Source organism: Rutidosis leptorrhynchoides, chromosome 3 (genome assembly GCF_046630445.1).
Source record: "Rutidosis leptorrhynchoides isolate AG116_Rl617_1_P2 chromosome 3, CSIRO_AGI_Rlap_v1, whole genome shotgun sequence".
Taxonomy (NCBI): domain Eukaryota; kingdom Viridiplantae; phylum Streptophyta; class Magnoliopsida; order Asterales; family Asteraceae; genus Rutidosis; species Rutidosis leptorrhynchoides.
Window position 1 is genome coordinate 603,517,762 of NC_092335.1, and position 18,366 is coordinate 603,536,127.

Genomic DNA, 18,366 nt, shown 5'->3' on the forward strand with positions numbered 1-18,366 from the left:
AACTTCTATCAGCACCCGTATCAAACATAATAGAAGCTAGTTGATTATTAACGGTAAACGTACCCGTGACAAGATTAGGATCCTCACGTGCTTTACTGGCACTAACATTAAATGCCCTCCCACGTGCGGGTTCTTTGTTCTTCTCCTTATCAGGGCATTGATTTATAAAGTGACCAGACTTCCCGCATCCATAACATTTCTTGACATCGGTCGATTTTGTCTTTACTTCAGAAACGGTGGCATAACAATCTTTCACCACATGTCCTTTCTTGTTGCACTTATCACAGACCACTTGGCAATAGCCTGCATGATGTGTGTAACACCTTTTGCAGAACGGATGAGGTCCCTTATAGTTTGGACTTGCAGTTGCCCCATCTTGTTTACCTTTAAAAGTTTCTTGTTTCTTCAGGTGAGTACTTTTGCCCTTATAGTCTTCCCATTTCCTCTTTCCTTCAGTTGTCTTGACTTCGGTAATTGGTGCCTTAATCGAACTCTCTGTGATCTGGTCCATGAGTTGGTGTGCCATTGTCATGGCTTCCTGCATCGTATTTGGTTTGGACGATGTAACATTTCCTTTGATATTGATCGATAAACCGTCAATATACATTTCTATCTTTCGCTTCTCGTTTGGCACCAATTCGGGACACAACAAGGCTAGTTCCATGAAACGCTTTTCATAGTTATTGAGATTCGCGCCGATAACCTTCAGATTACGTAACTCAGATTCCATTTTTCTGATCTCGTTTCGAGGACAGTACTCCTCGATTAGCATCTTTTTCAGTTCTTCCCAAGAGATATCATATGCCGTATCTATTCCTTCTGCTTTAGCATAATTGTTCCACCAAGTAAGTGCACCATCTTGCAACGTGCACGAAGCATACTTTGACTTGTCTCCGTTCGCACAATTACTGATTTTGAAAACGGACTCCATCTTTTCAAACCATCGGGTTAGACCTACTGGTCCCTCGATTCCACTAAACGTCTGTGGTTTGCATCCTTGAAAAGTTTTGTATGAGCATCCGTTTCGTGAGTTTGTGTTTACGGCTGCTGCTTTGGCTGCTGCTTCGGCTGTTGCTTTTGCTGCCTCGGCTGCAGCAATTCTTTCATTCACACGTTTCTCGACTAGTTGCTCAAACTCAGCATCCGACATTTGAGACATGTTTCTTCAATAAACACAACAGATATAATTTAATCATATAGAATATTATAGGTAAAATGAGTTGTCAATAGTTAATCGTAGCATATTAATAATATGAACCGATTATTATAAAAGCTTTTTCTTCTTATTAGCATTTTATAATTATTTCTAGGGTATTACCTACCCGTTAAGTTTATACATAATAGCTAGTACAAGGAATTAACTACTAAAATCCTAATAATATTCCACTATGAAAAATTATAGCGAGTTACTACATTATTATGTAATAATAATAATAAGAAGTAGTAATAATACAAATAATCATTCCATGCATTTATTATTAATAAATCAAAATAATACAATACCATACAATACTGATATTTTACATATGCTTATTTTACATAACAAGATAGAGTAGCACACATAAGCAATAAAATAGCGCATGGAAGATTTATGGTTGCGAGGTCGTTCATTCAGAACTATCAGAAACTTCTTCCCATTTGGTTCTCTCTGCCAATTGTTTGTGTGCACATGGTCCGACAGACATTCTGGCAGTGTATTTTATTTTTAGTTGGGGTTTTGAGGTACCCGTTACCTCAGTGGGTTTTATACAATAAGGGTGGTTACGGATCGAATGGTCCTGTTCTTTTTTAATAACTAAGGACATTTTATTATTGTGGTTGTTTTTATTATCTATTGCAAGTTGGAATTTCTCCTTAGTGATCTCTTTTATTTCATTAGCGAAATCCTCCTCCTTACTGATCTCGTCTGATGACGAACTGTCTGAGTCATGTGTAGGAGAATATGACGACGAACTGCAAGAATATGTACCGGTGGTCATGAACCGAAATCTACCAGGCGTAATCGGCACAACCCGCCCGTCGGCGGTATATCTGGACCAATGTCCATATTTGTTTAAAAATGGACGATCATCTTTTACTCCAGGGATCATGGGTCCATGCCAACGATACTGTGGCTCCGGAAAACTAAAGCTGGGTGGAGCTGGAACCTCCTCTGGGTTTACCGGGAGTTGAGATTCCCCTGCTAACACAATTTCTTCTTTAATAGGTATTTGAACGCCCTTTTCAGTTGTGGATATAATAGATTCAGTGTCCGATTCCGAGTCGTACAAAATGATAGGATTAGAAGAAGTCATCTATCACATAATTGAAACAACAATTACGTTAGCATATAAATATATTACATATAATGTTTTTGACCAAATGATAAGCAAAAATCAGTAAAAACAAATATGGTCATAGTCCAGACTCACTAATGCTTCCTAACAATTACCAGTTAAACACACTAATGTAATTTCTGGTTCCCTATGACCTCAAGCTCGGATACCAACTGTAACGACCCGTCAAAATCGCTATTGACGCGGCACGTTAATCATTGATTCCACAGTGAGGTTTTGACCTCTATATGATACGTTTTGATAAAATATTGCATTCATTAAAATAAGTGACTTTCTAAACATAGAAAGTTATAAACATGTGGGCGAGTGCTTAGGTATAAGCAAAACCCCGAAATACATAAGTCTTTAATTTACAGGTTGACATCACAGTCCAATTATTTATTACACAACGCAGTTTTATTTTGAATGCAATAAACTTTGTACAAAGCATGAGAGACTCCATGCAGGCAACAAGCACATCACAGCGGAAGCATTCTAAGGACCTGAGAATAAAACATGCTAAAAAGTCAACACGAATGTTGGTGAGTTATAGGTTTAATTGCTCGAGTCATAAACATATATAAAGATAGACCACAAGGTTTCATCAAAAGTTTATCAATAGATTCTACGTAACAGAGCACCCTGGTAACTAAACTTAACGCTATAGTGATAATTACCCCATTCGTTTTAATACACGCAAACCAACGTGTCTTAAACTCAAATAACATACGTCCGTTAAAAGGCTAGCGCTCTAGCTCGGACGGGGATGTCAAGCCCTATGGATCCATATACAATTATTCGCGCCCACCAGTCCATATCCTATGTACTGGCAGCTACTAGTTACCAAAGCTAAGGGATTTTCGGTTTAACTCAGTGTAGAATTTTGTATGTACTTGTGTCTTATTGCGTTTAAAATAAATTGCATGTATTCTCAGCCCAAAAATATTTAAAGTATTTAAAAAGGGATCTATAACTCACAGTTCAATATTGCGATTCAATATTGTAGGCAAATTGCGTAGACGTAGTGATGGTAGACGACTGTATGGTTGGTCTTGGATTCAAGAACAATACCCCGAACAATACCCAATATTTCCTTATTTTAAAACGGTTTGAAACCCGAATTAAAAATACCCTCGAATATACTTTATTATTATTAAACTTAAAATTAAAATTATAATTATAATTATAATTATAAAATTTACGTACATAAATTTTTATGAAATATTTCGTCGAGCAAAACTGACCTTTTATAGTACTTTTCGATTTACTGTAGCTCATGCGATCGCATGAGTTTTCAGTGTTTTTGCCATGCGATCGCATGGCCGCCTTTTCTGTTTCTGTTTGCTAGTTCGTCGACATCAAATAGTGTTTACTGTAGCAAATAGTGGTACCGTAGCAAATAGTGTTTTACTGTAGCAAATAGTATTTACTGTAGCAAATAGTGTTTTACTGTAGCAAATAGTGTTTACTGTAGCAAATAGTGTTTTACTGTAGCAAATAGTGTTTTACTGTAGCACTGTAGCAAAATACGGTTTCACTGTAGCAAATAGTGTTTTACTGTAGCAAATTGTGTTTTACTGTAGCAAAGTAATTTTTACTGTAGGAAAGTCGTTTTTACTTGTACATATATATATACATACATATAATTGTTCATGAATCGTCGAGAGTAGTCAAAGGTAATTGTATATATGTAACAGTTCTAAAATTTTGAGACTCAATCTAACAGACTTTGTTTAACGTGTTAAAATAATAAATCGTATAGAGAATTGGTTTAAATAAGTCAAAAATTTTCGGGTCATCACACATTATCTGATCTTTCATTCATTCGTTTATATTGCTAATCATCTTGATTGCAATAAGTGTACTGGTTTCTGTAATAGTTGTGGTTTCAATTATTCAAGGTGTTATAAAAGTGTTAAAATATTTTGTGTTGATTTGTGGTGTCTGAATTTGTGTTATTGTTCGTTTCATACTACAATCTGTTCAGAAAATAGTTGAACACATGCAAGAAGCAACAAGGTAAAGTACCAAAAAGATGGATCATAAAGACCACCGGAGGCAAAATCGAAAAATAGAAAAACCGAAAAAATTTGCATTAAAATATGCAAATCCACTAGGCGCGGGCGCCCCATCCTGCCCCTTCATAGGTCTGCCCCTGATAACGACAAACTATGAAACCATGCATCGCAATTAAAGTTCTTGAACTCTTAACATACCTAAAGATATGTATGTAGTATATATATATATATATATATATATATATATATATATATATATATATATATATATATATATATGGACCACATTAATGCATTTTATGGATCTAATTGGCGAATCAACTATTATACCTTTGTCGTTTTCGATGCAACATAACGTCTACAAGACTACGTACATATACTTTAATTGATTAAGAGCTTCTACAAATTCTTAGACGTCCAAATTGATACTCGTATCATTTTTACGACGTCATAATTCATGATTGTAGTCACAAGCAATGATTACCCGTTGATCCTTTCATGCACTTCTAACATGGTGATCCTAAGTCGTTGAACACATACACTAAGCTATTTCAAGCTAAGTATATCATCGGTACAAAACGTTGATGTGTTGGTGGCTTGGTGCATTGGTAGTGACCTGACTTCTCATAAGGAATGTCAGGAAGTTCGACTTTCATATACTGCAAAATACTTTAATGAGGTTACCAGTCCATTTCATAGTTCTCGGAGGTATCGTATGTCTTGCGCGCGTTCGAGCCTCACCCGGGGGTTTTACCACACGATGCCATATAGATTCATTGTGGGTGTTTCCTCCTATGAGGCGGTAAGACTGTATATGCTTCGTTCCAGGAAATGATCGAGTGAGTAGGTTTCGACATCGTGTTCGAATCTCCGTCGACTCTAACATTCGTTAAAAAATATCATCGGTACAATATAATATATTGTTATATGTTAATTTTGTTTACTTGATCAATTAATGAGATGCATGTTTACGGCAATGTTATAATCATTTGTCAATTATGATAACAAAAACTAAAATTTAATAGATACAATAGAAGTCGACTAAGTTTGTACACACATAATAATCTAGCTATAGTAATTTACGTACATGTCGATATAATTAATCATGCAGAATTCTTAATGCATCTACGATTTAAATTGATGTCTCCATTTAATTATGTCTGTTCCTTTAAAATTGAATGTAACATGTATATACTTTTATATAGTATAAAACAACTACTCTTAAATTTATTTATTTTTTTGAACGGTAAATTTTCACATCGAATACTCTTATTTGCCGACCCACACACAGTAGGTAGGAAACTCCAAGGATTGACCCGGGTTGCTTGGCAACTAATCGCGGAAAAATTCTGGAGAAAACCTCCCCTTATCGGAATTGAACTCGGGTTGCTTGGCAACTAATCGCGAGCCCCCTACTAAGGCTTGAAAACCACTCAGGCAATGCCTCAGTGGTACTCTTAAATTTATGATATTCATATTATCAAGATAATGCAACGTCAATACATAGAACGCGAATGCACGATCATATATTATAAGATATAATGTGATGCTAACTGCTTTGTCTTTTACGTTCCACAAACTACGAACTTTTTTTTCCGGAACAACTCAAATTTCATTAGAAAACTACCCTCCTAGCAACGAGCTAGGAAAAGCAAAACAGAAACAACTACAACGGGTTCATGAGGCACTCGCTCCAAGTAACATTACTTTTTTCTCTACTACTATACCAACAAAATGAAGAAAAACAAATAGAATCAAATAGTAACTGCTTCTTCATCGGGGGTCGGAATATTACACTGTTTCTATACCTCCAAATGTGCCATATGACCGCAGCCACAATAGTGTAAAGTTTGTCCTTCACTTCCATTCTTTCCCGCCAATCATCAAACCAAGTGATCCATTCATCCCATTCTTTAAAAATCGGCATATCTCTACCCATACTCTCGTTCGTCTCCACAGATCAGCAGCAATATTACAATAAAAAATAACATGGTTTATTGTTTCCAAGCAGTAGTTACAAGAAACACATCCTATTTGTTGAATCTCTAAGCAACGCCAGGATAGATTCAATCTAGTAGGTAATATATCCAATGCCACACGCCAAAGAAGAATATTAATTTTCCGTGGAACACACCTGACCCATCTAGTAAACCGAAGGGAGTAAACACTATTCGATGTGAGATCTTGTATCCGCAACATTGAATGCGTGGTCATTATCTAAAAACCACCCCCATGCATGAGTCGCTGTTATTAGACAAACTACAAACTTTAATTATTTCAATGAAAACACCATTATTTGTTTTATTGTTTAGTGCTTAATTTGTAAAAATATTTAGGCTGTCTGTTTCTGGGCCAACTGTGTGTTTCACATCTTCTCGCTTTTGAACCCATGTTGGTTTTCCTTTTTCTTGTAAAATCATATGTTATTATGACACCTTTTCACCCAAACACACTTTAATTTATGTAACTATCATACATTATATAATTGTCTGATGACTAGCTTCCTGATATCCTCTAATAGATTTGAGGTTCAAACCTCACGAACATCACATCTTAGAGTGGTCAGGGATAAGAAACGATCACGAGATAACCCGATTATGCAACACATGTTTGAGTAAAAATACTCGCCCGCAATTAACCTAAGCAGAAAAAGTTTATTCGTTTAACTGTTTTACACTTTAATATTTTATATACTTTAATGGGCTCAACTTGTTGCTTATAAAATCCCCTAAAAATTGCATTTCTTTTGTTTTGGAAGTTTTCTTTTCACCATTCATCAGTTTATGACAGGTTAGCCTCTCTCTATTTCTCTCCTTCTGCTGCTTGTTTTCTTGGTTGTCACATATGTTTTTTGATTTTTCTTCGAAATTTTTCAAAACAGTTTTTCCTAACTAGACGAACTCTAATTTTTTTATTCAGTCTCTTAAATAAATTTTGTATCTTTTTTTTTTTTTTTTTTATTAATTATATCTGAGTGGTCTAAACTATGAACTTTCTTCTCTTAGAAATTCAGTTGTTTAGGCTTTGGTTATTGATTTGATTTCTTAACGTAGTGAAAAAAGCATGAGCTTTTATGAAATGATTGTTGATATATTATATATTATATCTATAATAAAAAAATGTTACGGAGTAAAATTTTCTACTTTTTTTTAGCACTAGTGTCAAACAAATAACCATTTAACTTCAAAAATAGTAAAGAAAAAACAATTTTTATTTTTAAGGGGCATAATTGGTTACGTTTTGTCTATTTATTTCCTGTTGTATTACTGTATTTGAATATGATATTTCAATCATAAAAAGCTTATGATCAATCTTGTTTTTGAATTTTCAATAACAGTTTGGTCTGAAAATACTCTTTAAAAGTTCATACTGTGAGCTAGAGTGACTATACTGATCGCGAATCGATAATTATTTAGAAATGGCAACATCAACACAATTTGCAACTTCAAGAAGGATGGGTATTTACGACCCGCTTCATCATATTAACATGTGGGACGACAACCCGTTTGAATGTAATATCAGCCAGAATACAGTGCCTTCTTCGATCTCCCAAGTCGATACAATGTTAGCCAACAAGGTAAATATACACCTTTTCTCATATATAACTTATATAATAGAGAATATTTAACATCAATTATATTTATGTATTGAGGATCTGTATATATTAGTATATTTGAGCTATTTATATTACATGAAAATAGTGATTATATGCTTGATATAAAGGATCTAAGGATACCAATAAGTTTGGGTAATTTTATAAAATAAATAATGCTAAAAAAAGAAAGAATATAATCCGTGTGCAACACATGAGCGCACTTGATAAACATACAGAGTTTCTTAAATCACTGGTAGTTAAAGTATAATAATCATGGATAACAAATATCCAGCTTATACAGTATATGATGTGTAGCAAAAACAAACATTAGTATTAGTATTGTTTACATAAACATAACTTTTGATCCCTTAAGTATTGTTAAATTAACCTAAAATCCCTAGTAATTTGCTTTTTATTCTTGACTGCAACACAATGTTATAAGTGCATTCTGTTGTAAATTTATATATGAGTTATGACTTTATGCAATTCTCATTTGTAAATGACATTTTTTGGATTCTTTAGACAGAGTACCATCCTCAGGAATCAATAGGAGCTTCATTAGATCAATCAGCAAAAAACATGTCTGATAAGGTGTTCAAAGAGGCTAAATTTCATTTGTATCTAAATATTTTGTGCATATATAAAAGCTAAAATTCGATGAATTTGAATATGTGCAATTACAGATGCAAAGAAGATTAGCCCAAAACCGTGAAGCTGCACGCAAAAGTCGCTTGAGGAAAAAGGTACGCCTCGTTTGGGGCATTTTATCCACAAGCCAAAAGAAGTACATTATGTCTACCGAAAACTAGTTCAATTAATAACTAAATTTTTGATTGTAGGCATACGTAAAACAACTTGAAACAGGACGTTTAAAGTTGGCACAACTAGAGCAAGAACTAGAGAGAACTCGACAACAGGTGAACTAAAGATTTGTTTCAATAAGAGTTTGATTTCAAACACTATCTTAGATGGCTAAAACATGGGAGATTAATCAATGTTATTGATTAACTGCAGCGTGCATATGGTGGTTTGCTAAATACAAACAACGGTCTATTATTATCTACTAACGTCAACCCAGGTACGTTACTATATATGATGTTAGTTGTACTGTACAAAACATCAATGCATTAATAGTTCATTCTAAGTTAAAAGGAGTTTGTAGGTATCGTTGCATTTGAAATGGCGTATGATTTGTGGGTTGCTGATCTGCAAAAAAAGAACAATGAACTTAAGGAGATATTGCAAAGTCATGTTAGCGAATTAGAGCTTCGTATATTTGTAGACAGTGGATTGAATCATTACTACGAGCTTTTTCGAATGAAAGCAAATGCTGCAAAAGCGGATGCGTTTTATTTGATGAACGGTTCGTGGAGAACCCCTATGGAAAGGTTTTTTCAATGGCTCGGAGGACCACGACCGTCTGAGCTCCTATATGTAAGATGAAGTTCCCTATAAACACATAGGCAGATCATATGTACACAATCAATTTTTATGCATAATTACCAAACATGATTTAAAGTGTTGTACCGTACATTTAAAAAAAGTGTTGTACTGTACAACCTCATAAAGCATGTTTAATTGTATATGGATAAAAATTGATTGTGTACAAATTAACCATAACCATAAAGCATGTTTAAGAAAGGTTCTTTCAAGTCTATTACGGAGTATTTTTTTTAAGATTAATGTTATACTTGGCAAATGGGTCGGGCTGGGCCAAGACCCAAGGGGGTTTAGGTCCGACCGGGTCATGGGTTCAACGGATTAGATTTTAATGGGTCAAACGGGCCGGGTCGGATCGAGAGGCGTTACTCAAAGTTTATTAAACTCATAAAACCTCTAAAAAAATAATATTTTTGAAATCTCGTAAGGACACATTAAGATCCATTAAAGACCTGTTGGACCTTATATATATTTGTTAGGCTTCATATGGGTCTATTATGGACCCATTCTTTAACATTTTTATGGACTCAACTAGTTAAATACTTAACTCAATGGACCCATTTTTCAAGCTATGGGTCTCAATTGCCGAGTATAATTAATATGCATAAATGTCATTTATCCTCTACAACACCAAAAACGGCAACATGTTGACCCGGTTAGTCTGCTTACATCTTACATCTCAGCAAAAATACTTATTTTCCCCCCAATAACCTAAACAACGATATCCTCAGAGGCGGATCCAATGCATTAAGAGGGGGGGCGCCCGCCCCCGGTGGATTTCGAAATTTTAGTGCAAATTTTTTCGGTCTTTCGATTTTGCCCCCGGTGGAAAAAAAAATTTGCCCCAAACCCTTCATATTTTGCCCCAAAACCTTCGTATTTTGCCCAAAAACCTTCAAATTTTGCTCAAAAACTCTATATTTGCCCCAAAACCTCTATATTTTGCAAAAAAAAAAAAAAAAAAATTCCTTACGTTTTAAAAAAAATTCGCCCCCGATGAAAAATTTTCCTGAATCCGCCACTGGATATCCTCGTATACCTCATCATTACCCATTGACCCTCTAAAATTATGCATTAAAGGTATATTTACGGTTATTTAGAGGGTTGAAACGTATATCTTAAAATTTCTTGCATTTGAGCTTTGAAATTTTTAATATCTAACACCCCTTTGTGTTCTAATACGCTTGAATAAAGGCATAATATGTAGCAATCTGACTCTTTGTTTTCGTTCATGTGTAGATGCTAATGCCACAACTTGAGCCGTTAACGGATGCACAACTCATGAGTATATCGATTATGAAACACTCTTGTAGACAAGCTGAGGACGCGTTGACTACAGGAATGGAAAAGCTTCAACAGACGTTAACACAAGGCATTACAATCGACATAACTGGAGCTGGAACTTACACTACGCAAATGACTTTAGCCATGGAGAGGCTCGAAGGAATCGAAAATTTCCTAAACCAGGTAAATATATAATGATTTAATCTTGAAAATTATATATGAGCGTAGATATGATATCCTGTGCGCCAGCTCACGTTAAGAGAAACCACAGGCGGATCACCTACGAAAACAAGTGTTGATACAGATGGCTAAATGCTTAACCGCACATCAAGCTGCAAGAGGGTTGCTAGCGTTGGGTGAATATTTTGAACGTCTCCGAGCACTAAGTTCACTTTGGTCAGCTCGTTCTCGTGAACCCACAAGCTAGAGCCAAGTTCATGTTAGTCATGTGTTCGTTCAACTATGAGCTGGCCAATCAAATTGTCCTTCATACATGTATTAATAGGCCAAAAGTTACAAGTAGATTTGCATCAGATAATTCGATTTCGATCTACTATTTATATACCGGTGTATAATTAATGTCCAGAGCATGTATAAAAGTTTTTATGGTTAGCCTAAAAATGTAAATATAAAAATATGATGCTGTGGATATATTGAGAAGAGTGGGGTTTTCTAGTTCATTTCATTCATAGCTGTAAACTACATATTAACATAACCGTTTGAAACTGAAATCGGTTCTGAACCGTTCTATATAAGACACGACTACAAAAAGACGGTCCTAAATGTCATGAAAGATCGAATGGCCACTTCATCCCCACATTGTTTTAATTTGTTATACATTGTGCATAAATATTTGTACTATGCTCAAACAAATCAATTTAGTGGTTGAGGAAGGGTTTCATCGATGGTATTGATCTGTTATTCTTTAGTGATAGGGAGAAAGTGCTGATGTGGCGCTGAGATGGCAGTTAACGATAAGAAAAGTTATGTCATGGATGGAAGTAGTCTGAGTTGTTCTAAAAGCTCCAAAATAAACGCTAGGAGACGAGCATTTCAATGTATAGAAAAACCATAAATAATTTATGTCTGGCGTACTAAAAGATTTGTTACTAATCACCACGAACATCAATATTCAAGCAAGCCAAAAATTAAACAATATGTGCAAGATTGCAGTTCAAATAATGCGGGAATTGTAGCTTAGTAACGTGACAACGTACAGTCGTTGACAACAAGTACCTTAAGCAAATAATATTATAAAAATACAATTAATTATCCACATTTTTACTGATAGGATCCAAGGTAAAGAACACCTTAAAGCAATTTTTACTTTAGTGCCAAATTGTATAATATGAGAGGATTCATAGATCTTTCCAACTAAATTGCATATAAGCAAACCATATAGAAAGGATAACATTAAAAAGAAATGCAAGATGAATTACCTGAATTCTGAAAACTCAAATACAAATTCTTCTACTCTCCGTTTACGTCTTTGAGAAAACTTTCATACATATGATCAGGTATATCTTCCTTATAACGATGCACAACATTCTTCATGAAATTTATATTCGATAGATACACTATAGTATGAAACTCTTGAACCCTCACCCCTTCATCTCTTAAAACCTTAAACAATTGATACCTCGGTTTCACCCTTTTCTCCAAACTATACTTCAAAACACACCCACAAGTAGCTAACCGCGAAGATGTATACCCAACTTCTTCCATAAAAAAACTCAACATTTTACTTAACCTTTCTTCAGAAATAGTAAAACATAACGGTTGACTCTTAGCAATAATCTCAATATCCGAATCAGACCACCCGAAACTCCTAAACATCTCAAACTTTTTATGTAAAGTCGACTCATTCATCGCACAAAGAGCCGACAACCCATACGAAAACACACACGAACGAGGTGAAATACCAAATTCCTTTTCGACTTGATCAAGCTTCGATTCTAACCTAAGACGATTTTGACTAACCACTCTTGGGTTCCTAAGTATAATTCTTTCAATATCTTTCCTACAAAACCCATATTTTTGTAACAACATTACATTAACCCTAAAATATTTCCCATAAAAAGGCCAAGGTGACCTCTCAATAGCTTTAACAATGTTTTCTTTAGTACCCATAATTCTTAACATATAATTAATAGTTGGTACAATATATGTATCCACGCGTCTATCTAATAAATTAGGATCCTTTTTAATAACAGTTAAAATATCCGAACCTGAAAACCCTGTTTCTGATAAAACCCTAAATTTGGGTTCTAGGGTTTTATCAACTCTTCTCAGTAAGATATTGGGTTGTGAAATAACAATGGATTTGATTTGGGGTTGTGATAAATTGTGGGTTTTGAGGAAATCGATGACAGATTGTGGCTTTTTGGTGGATTTTAAGTGGAATAATTTAGTTGAAGTTGTTATGGCTTCTTGTTTTGTGAAATTGAGTGAGTTAATTAGGTAATCGACCATGAAATGATGAGGCTGTAAATTAGTGGATGAGTTGTGAAGGAGATGAAGGAAGATTGAAGATGAATTGTGGAGAAATAGTTTGTGATTCTGGCCATGGATGCTGTTTCTGCTACGAACAATGAACATTTTGCTGAAATGTGACCTAAAACATTGACCAACAAAATTAAAAAATGGACCACATCAAAAAAAGAACCCGTTGCGTTTAATTTGTTTACGGGTAGTCATTATACTTTTTTACGGGTTGCCCCTTGCATTTAAGGTTAGTTATTGTGAAAATAGTGTCCAAGTCTCTAAGACCATTGTTCGCGGTGAATTAGGGTTCACCACCATCACCGTTTAACTCGAAATAATTTTACGATATAAACGCAACAAATTATATTCAAAACGAAGCTTCAACGCGCTAACAACGTAGCTTTGCTTTTCAGCAATAAATATGTAAGTGATTTGAACTTGCAGTTTAAGTAACTAAATTATTTATGAACATGTAAACATAGTTATTATAATACTAATTATACATGATCACACCCTCGAGTACCCTTATCTTGCTATAATGACTAATAATATTTTTTTTTAAATAAACGCACGAGTTACACTTTTATTCAAAATATAATTCTACAATCCATTTAATTTACTTACCGAGAACGAAAAGGTTTTGTATAAGATCGTAAATTCAATTAATACTGGTTATATGTAACATAATATGTTCAAGAAATCGGATGCTTATCCTTTCTTTTACTTATTTAGGTTTATCTATTGGGGTTAACATGAACACGATTGCAGATTGGAAGCCTTTAAAAGATTGATTCAACAAAGAATTGTCGGGTTGAAATGCTAAACTTTATCGACCGGTGGTAGATTAACACTTATAAAGGCGGTCTTGGGAAGTTTATGTGCTTAGTACCTATCGTTGTTCAGATGTCCGGAAACGGTACTAGATAAGTTAGAAATCTTGCGGGCTGGATTCTTTTGGGGAAGTATCGATACTAATAAAAAAAAATGCATTGGGTTAATTGGAATCAAGTGTTAAGTTCGTATGATAAAGGTGGATTGGATGTTGGTAGTCTTCGGACATTTAATTATGGACTTATATTTAAATGGTTATGGAGATATACGACATCGCCTAATGCTATTTGTGTATCAGTCGTAAACGCTTTGTTTGGCCCGAAAGCGGCTTTGGATGGCTCGCCGATTAGTTGTAAAGGCATCTAGTACAATATCGTTAACGCATTCGTTAAAGTTAAAAATAAAGGTCTATTCCTTTTATAAAAAAAAAGATAAAGGTCTATTACCGACTAATGTTCTTCAATCTAAAGTTGTTGGAGATGGTCGTTCTACTCTTTTCTGGAACGATAATTGGCTTGGTGTTACGTGCCAAATTCGGAAGACTATATCATTTGGATTCGAACGCAAATTGTACCCTTGCGGATCGTTGTAATGCCGAAGGGTGGAAGTGGTCATGGAAGAGGGACATTGGTGTGAGAAACACCTCTAAACTTGCTGAGATGGTATCGATCATGGGTAATGTGAATACATAGTAGTGGATGATTCTTGACAATGAGTTTTAGATAATGAATCAGTTTATATGGTTTGTGGAACTAGATTATATATGGATGATCGAGTGTTACCTACACATCATATTGCTACAAGATGGTATAGATGTATTCCTCGGAAAATAAACGTGTTTCTTTGGCGGATGGCGTTAGATAGATTACCGACGCGAGTAAATTAGATTACCTACGCGAGTAAATTAGATTACCGACGCGAGTAAATATTTTGAGATGAGGTATAGATGTAATGGAGGTTGGTTGTGCAGTTTGCTCGTGGGGACCAGAAACGTCGCATCATATTCTGTTCGGGTGTGATCTAGCATTAGAGCTTCAGCAAAAATGCAGCGTGTAGGTTGGTCTTACAATACCGAATTTTTCTAGGTGGGCCGAGTTCGCTGAATGGTTAGATGGGTGGATCGCTAATAAAGCTACAAAGAACAAGTTGTACTAGATTGTGGTGGCTCTCCTTTGGTTGCTTTGAAGATTTAGGAACAATGTTGTCTTCTTCGGAGAAGTATTGCAGAAGTCTTGTTTATTTGATTATGTTTGTAGTTTTTTTTTATGGTGCTCTAGTAGAGGAAAATGTAATGTATCTTGGAATGATTGGTTTGTAAACCCCGTGTAAAACTTGTGGATCTTCGCCCTCTAGCAGCTTGTTAGAGGGTAGCTAGTTAATAAAATTTTGATGTTAAAATAAACAACACACAAAACGACTTCTACATAGCCAATTTGTAAAGTTAATCGGACAGTATAAGCTATCTAAACTATTAGCTATGCATATATATACACATAGCCAATTTGTACATAATATCATCATGTACTACAAATATGTATTAGCCAATGTAAATTAAAATGCTACCGCCGCAACGCGCGGTCCGTCATCTCTCAAGTTTGTTACTAATCACCATGAACAACAATATTTTATAACACAAGTCCCATTCTTCACCTCAACAAAGAATGTCATAAGCATTTTCAAATTCTCTCTCCGTACACTTTTTCAATTTCCCGATCTAAAAACTCCACCACATCGGAGCTTGCTTTTCCGGCCACCGGCTTTCCGCTGGTGGTCCGGTTGTCCTCTCCCTTTCCTATTTTTGTTCTCTCTTCTTTAAGCTTCCTCTCCATTATCTCTCTCCTTTTTCCCTGTGTTTTGTGTTGTTTTCCAGCTGGTATTACTCATCCCGTTGCTGGCAACAAGAGGCGAGCATTGTGGTCTCTCCACTGTGCCTTGCTTCTGGTGTGTAGGGTTGTGATGCTTTGATTCTCACCAAATTTTATTGATATTCGGCAATTTCAATTTTTTCGATTTTCGTGCTTCCTTTTCCGTTGATGGCTTGCAGGCGGCGACTAGTACGGTTTTCCACAATTTTATGCAGGTTTTCGTGGTGTTAGATGTGTTGCTCATTTTGCGTGAGGAAGTGCCCCTCAATTGTTGTCGGCAATGGCGATTCCATGATCAAAACTCAATGGGGTCGTGACTAATTATATTTGAATGTATTTTGATGGTTATTTACCTTCAAAAAACTTCAAATTCGAAATATATATGACGTCTGACTAATTAAATTTAGTGGTTTCCTATACAGTTTGAAAAAGCTATAAATTTAAAAAATATGGGGTCATGTAGTTAAATTTGGTGGTGTGTCCCGAACCCCAAGGTCCAAATGGTAGATTCGCTCATGGCTGTCAGGTTTGTCCATATAGTTTGTCGGATATTGCATGCCTTGCCGGAATAATTTCTGGTTCGCCGGTCTTCAATAGTGACCGGATTTACATTGTTCTCCGGTTGCTTTTTTCACAGCGAAGGTAATTCTCAAGATTATCTTCACATTGATGGTATTTCTCACAATGATGGTGGTTGTTGGTAGTTTAGTTACTCTTCTGGTTTGTTCGATGCTTGTCTTTATATTTGAATTCTGAAAACTCAAATATAAATTCTACTCTTCGTTTACGTCTTTGAGAAAACTTTCATGCAAATGCTCACATATACCTTCCTTATAACGCTGCACAACATTCTTCATAAAATTCATATTCGATAAAGATAATATAGAATGAAACTCTTTAACCATCACCCCTTTATCTCTTAAAACCTTATACAAACGATACCTCGGTTTCACCTTTTTCTCCAAACTATACGTTAAAAGACAGCCATAATGAGCTAACTGCGAAGATGTATACCCAACTTCTTCCATAAAAAAACTCAACATTTTACTTAACCTTTCTTCAGAAATAGTAAAACATAACGGTTGACTCTTAGCAATAATCTCAACATCCGAATTAGACCACCCGAAACTCGTAAACAACATTTTACTTTGGGTTATTTTAAAATATAAACAATGCTAAATATAAAGAATCTCATCCATGTGCAACACATGTGGCAACTTGATAAACATATATAGTTTCTTTAATCACTGGTAGCTAAAGTTCAAGTATTATAATTAGGGATAGTACATACCAGCTTACAGTATATGTGTAGCAAAAACAAAGCATTTACGCAGTTTTTTGTTACGTATTTCTAGGAACGAATTCGTAGTCACACTAGTAATAATTGAACTCCACAAACATGAAATGGAATTGAATCATAAACCATAATTGTATTGAACCAAAATCAAAATTACGGTTACAATAAAGCAAATTGGGAGAGAAATGTTTTTTCACACTACTAATACAATTAACTTAACCTCATCACAATGCCCTAGTGCCTTATACATACTATCACACAAAGACTAAGGACTAAGCATGGGCATTGCACATGTGATGCTAAAATGATTCATAACATACAAATTCTTCTACTCTCCATTTACATCTTTGAGATAACTTTCATACAAATGCTCAGATATATGTTCCTTATAACGATGCACAACATTCTTCATAAAATTCATTTTTGATAAAGACATTACAGAATAGAACTCTTTAGCCATCACCCCTTTATCTCTTAAAACCTTAAACAAATGATACCTCGGTTTCACCCTTTTCTCCAAACTATACTTCAAAAGATACCCATAAGGAGCTAACCGCGAAGATGTATACCCGACTTCTTCCATAAAAAAACTCAGCCCTTTACTTAACCTTTCTTCAGAAATAGTAAAACATGTTGGTTGACCCTTAGCAATAATCTTAACATCCGAATCCGACCACCCGAAACTCCTAAACAACTCAATCCTTTTCCGTAAATTCAACTTACTCACCGCGCAAAGAGTGTACAACCCATACGAAAACATACCCGAACCAGGTGAAATACCAAATTCCGTTTCGACTTGAACAAGCTTCTCTTCTAACCTAACAGGATTTAGAGTTACCAATCTAGGGTTCCTATGTATAACCCTTTCAATATTTTCCCCACAAATCCCATAATTTTCTAACAACATTATATTAACCCTTAAATATTTATTATAAAAACGCCAATGTGACTTCATAATAGCTTTAACAATGTTTTCTTTAGTACCCAAAATTCTTAAAAAATAATTAATAGTTGGTACAATAGATGTATGCAAGCCTCTATCTAATAAGCTAGGATCCTTTTTAATAACAGTTAAAATATGCGAATGTTGGAAAAATAATCTGATGAGTCAAAAACATTTTGCAGGTTTTTAGAGTCTGAAGTTGTAGAGTCTGAAGTTGCAGACTCTGATGTTTGGTGAAGTCAACGTTTTTGGTTTTCTTGATGGCTAAGATAAGGAGGATTTTGGAGATATGTT

The 18,366-nt window shown here is 35.1% G+C and overlaps 3 protein-coding genes across 4 annotated transcripts in view; 1 reads left to right on the forward strand and 2 right to left on the reverse strand.

The window, feature by feature from the left end:
- The first annotated feature begins 6,884 nt into the window (after nt 1-6,884).
- Nucleotides 6,885-11,253, forward strand: LOC139898841 (transcription factor TGA1-like). 2 transcript variants are annotated; one of them, XM_071881641.1, is made up of 9 exons: nt 6,885-7,123; nt 7,671-7,910; nt 8,451-8,519; nt 8,612-8,671; nt 8,768-8,845; nt 8,943-9,006; nt 9,091-9,362; nt 10,608-10,835; nt 10,924-11,253. In XM_071881641.1, the coding sequence occupies exons 2-9, from the start codon at nt 7,752-7,754 to the stop codon at nt 11,077-11,079; spliced, it is 1,086 nt and encodes a 361-aa protein (XP_071737742.1). In that variant the 5' UTR covers nt 6,885-7,123; nt 7,671-7,751; the 3' UTR covers nt 11,080-11,253. The 2 variants fall into 2 exon arrangements, with proteins under 2 accessions (XP_071737742.1, XP_071737741.1); XM_071881640.1 differs by having other exon boundaries at nt 7,750-7,910.
- A 677-nt stretch (nt 11,254-11,930) lies between these two features.
- On the reverse strand, nt 11,931-13,250 carry LOC139898842 (uncharacterized). Its single transcript, XM_071881642.1, has one exon. It carries the CDS (start codon nt 13,248-13,250, stop codon nt 12,123-12,125), a length of 1,128 nt encoding a protein of 375 aa, XP_071737743.1. The 3' UTR covers nt 11,931-12,122.
- Nucleotides 13,251-16,605: 3,355 nt separating this feature from the next.
- The window catches only part of LOC139902207 (uncharacterized), a 61,712-nt gene continuing 59,951 nt past the window's right edge, over nt 16,606-18,366 (reverse strand). The window contains exons 2-3 of the mRNA XM_071884855.1: nt 17,638-18,203; nt 16,606-16,785 (exon numbers count right to left, since the gene is read on the reverse strand). Coding sequence (XP_071740956.1) covers nt 16,606-16,785; nt 17,638-18,203 — 746 coding nt within the window. The remainder of the gene's footprint in view (nt 16,786-17,637; nt 18,204-18,366) is intronic.

Bases quoted from the DNA above. Each gene is read 5' to 3' on its own strand.
- LOC139898841 (XM_071881640.1), top strand. The intron at 9,363-10,607 runs GTAAGATGAAGT...GTTCATGTGTAG, and splicing joins GACCGTCTGAGCTCCTATAT to ATGCTAATGCCACAACTTGA. The intron at 10,836-10,923 runs GTAAATATATAA...GAGAAACCACAG, and splicing joins TCGAAAATTTCCTAAACCAG to GCGGATCACCTACGAAAACA.
- LOC139898842 (XM_071881642.1), bottom strand. From the start codon at position 13,250: ATGTTCATTGTTCGTAGCAGAAACAGCATCCATGGCCAGAATCACAAA.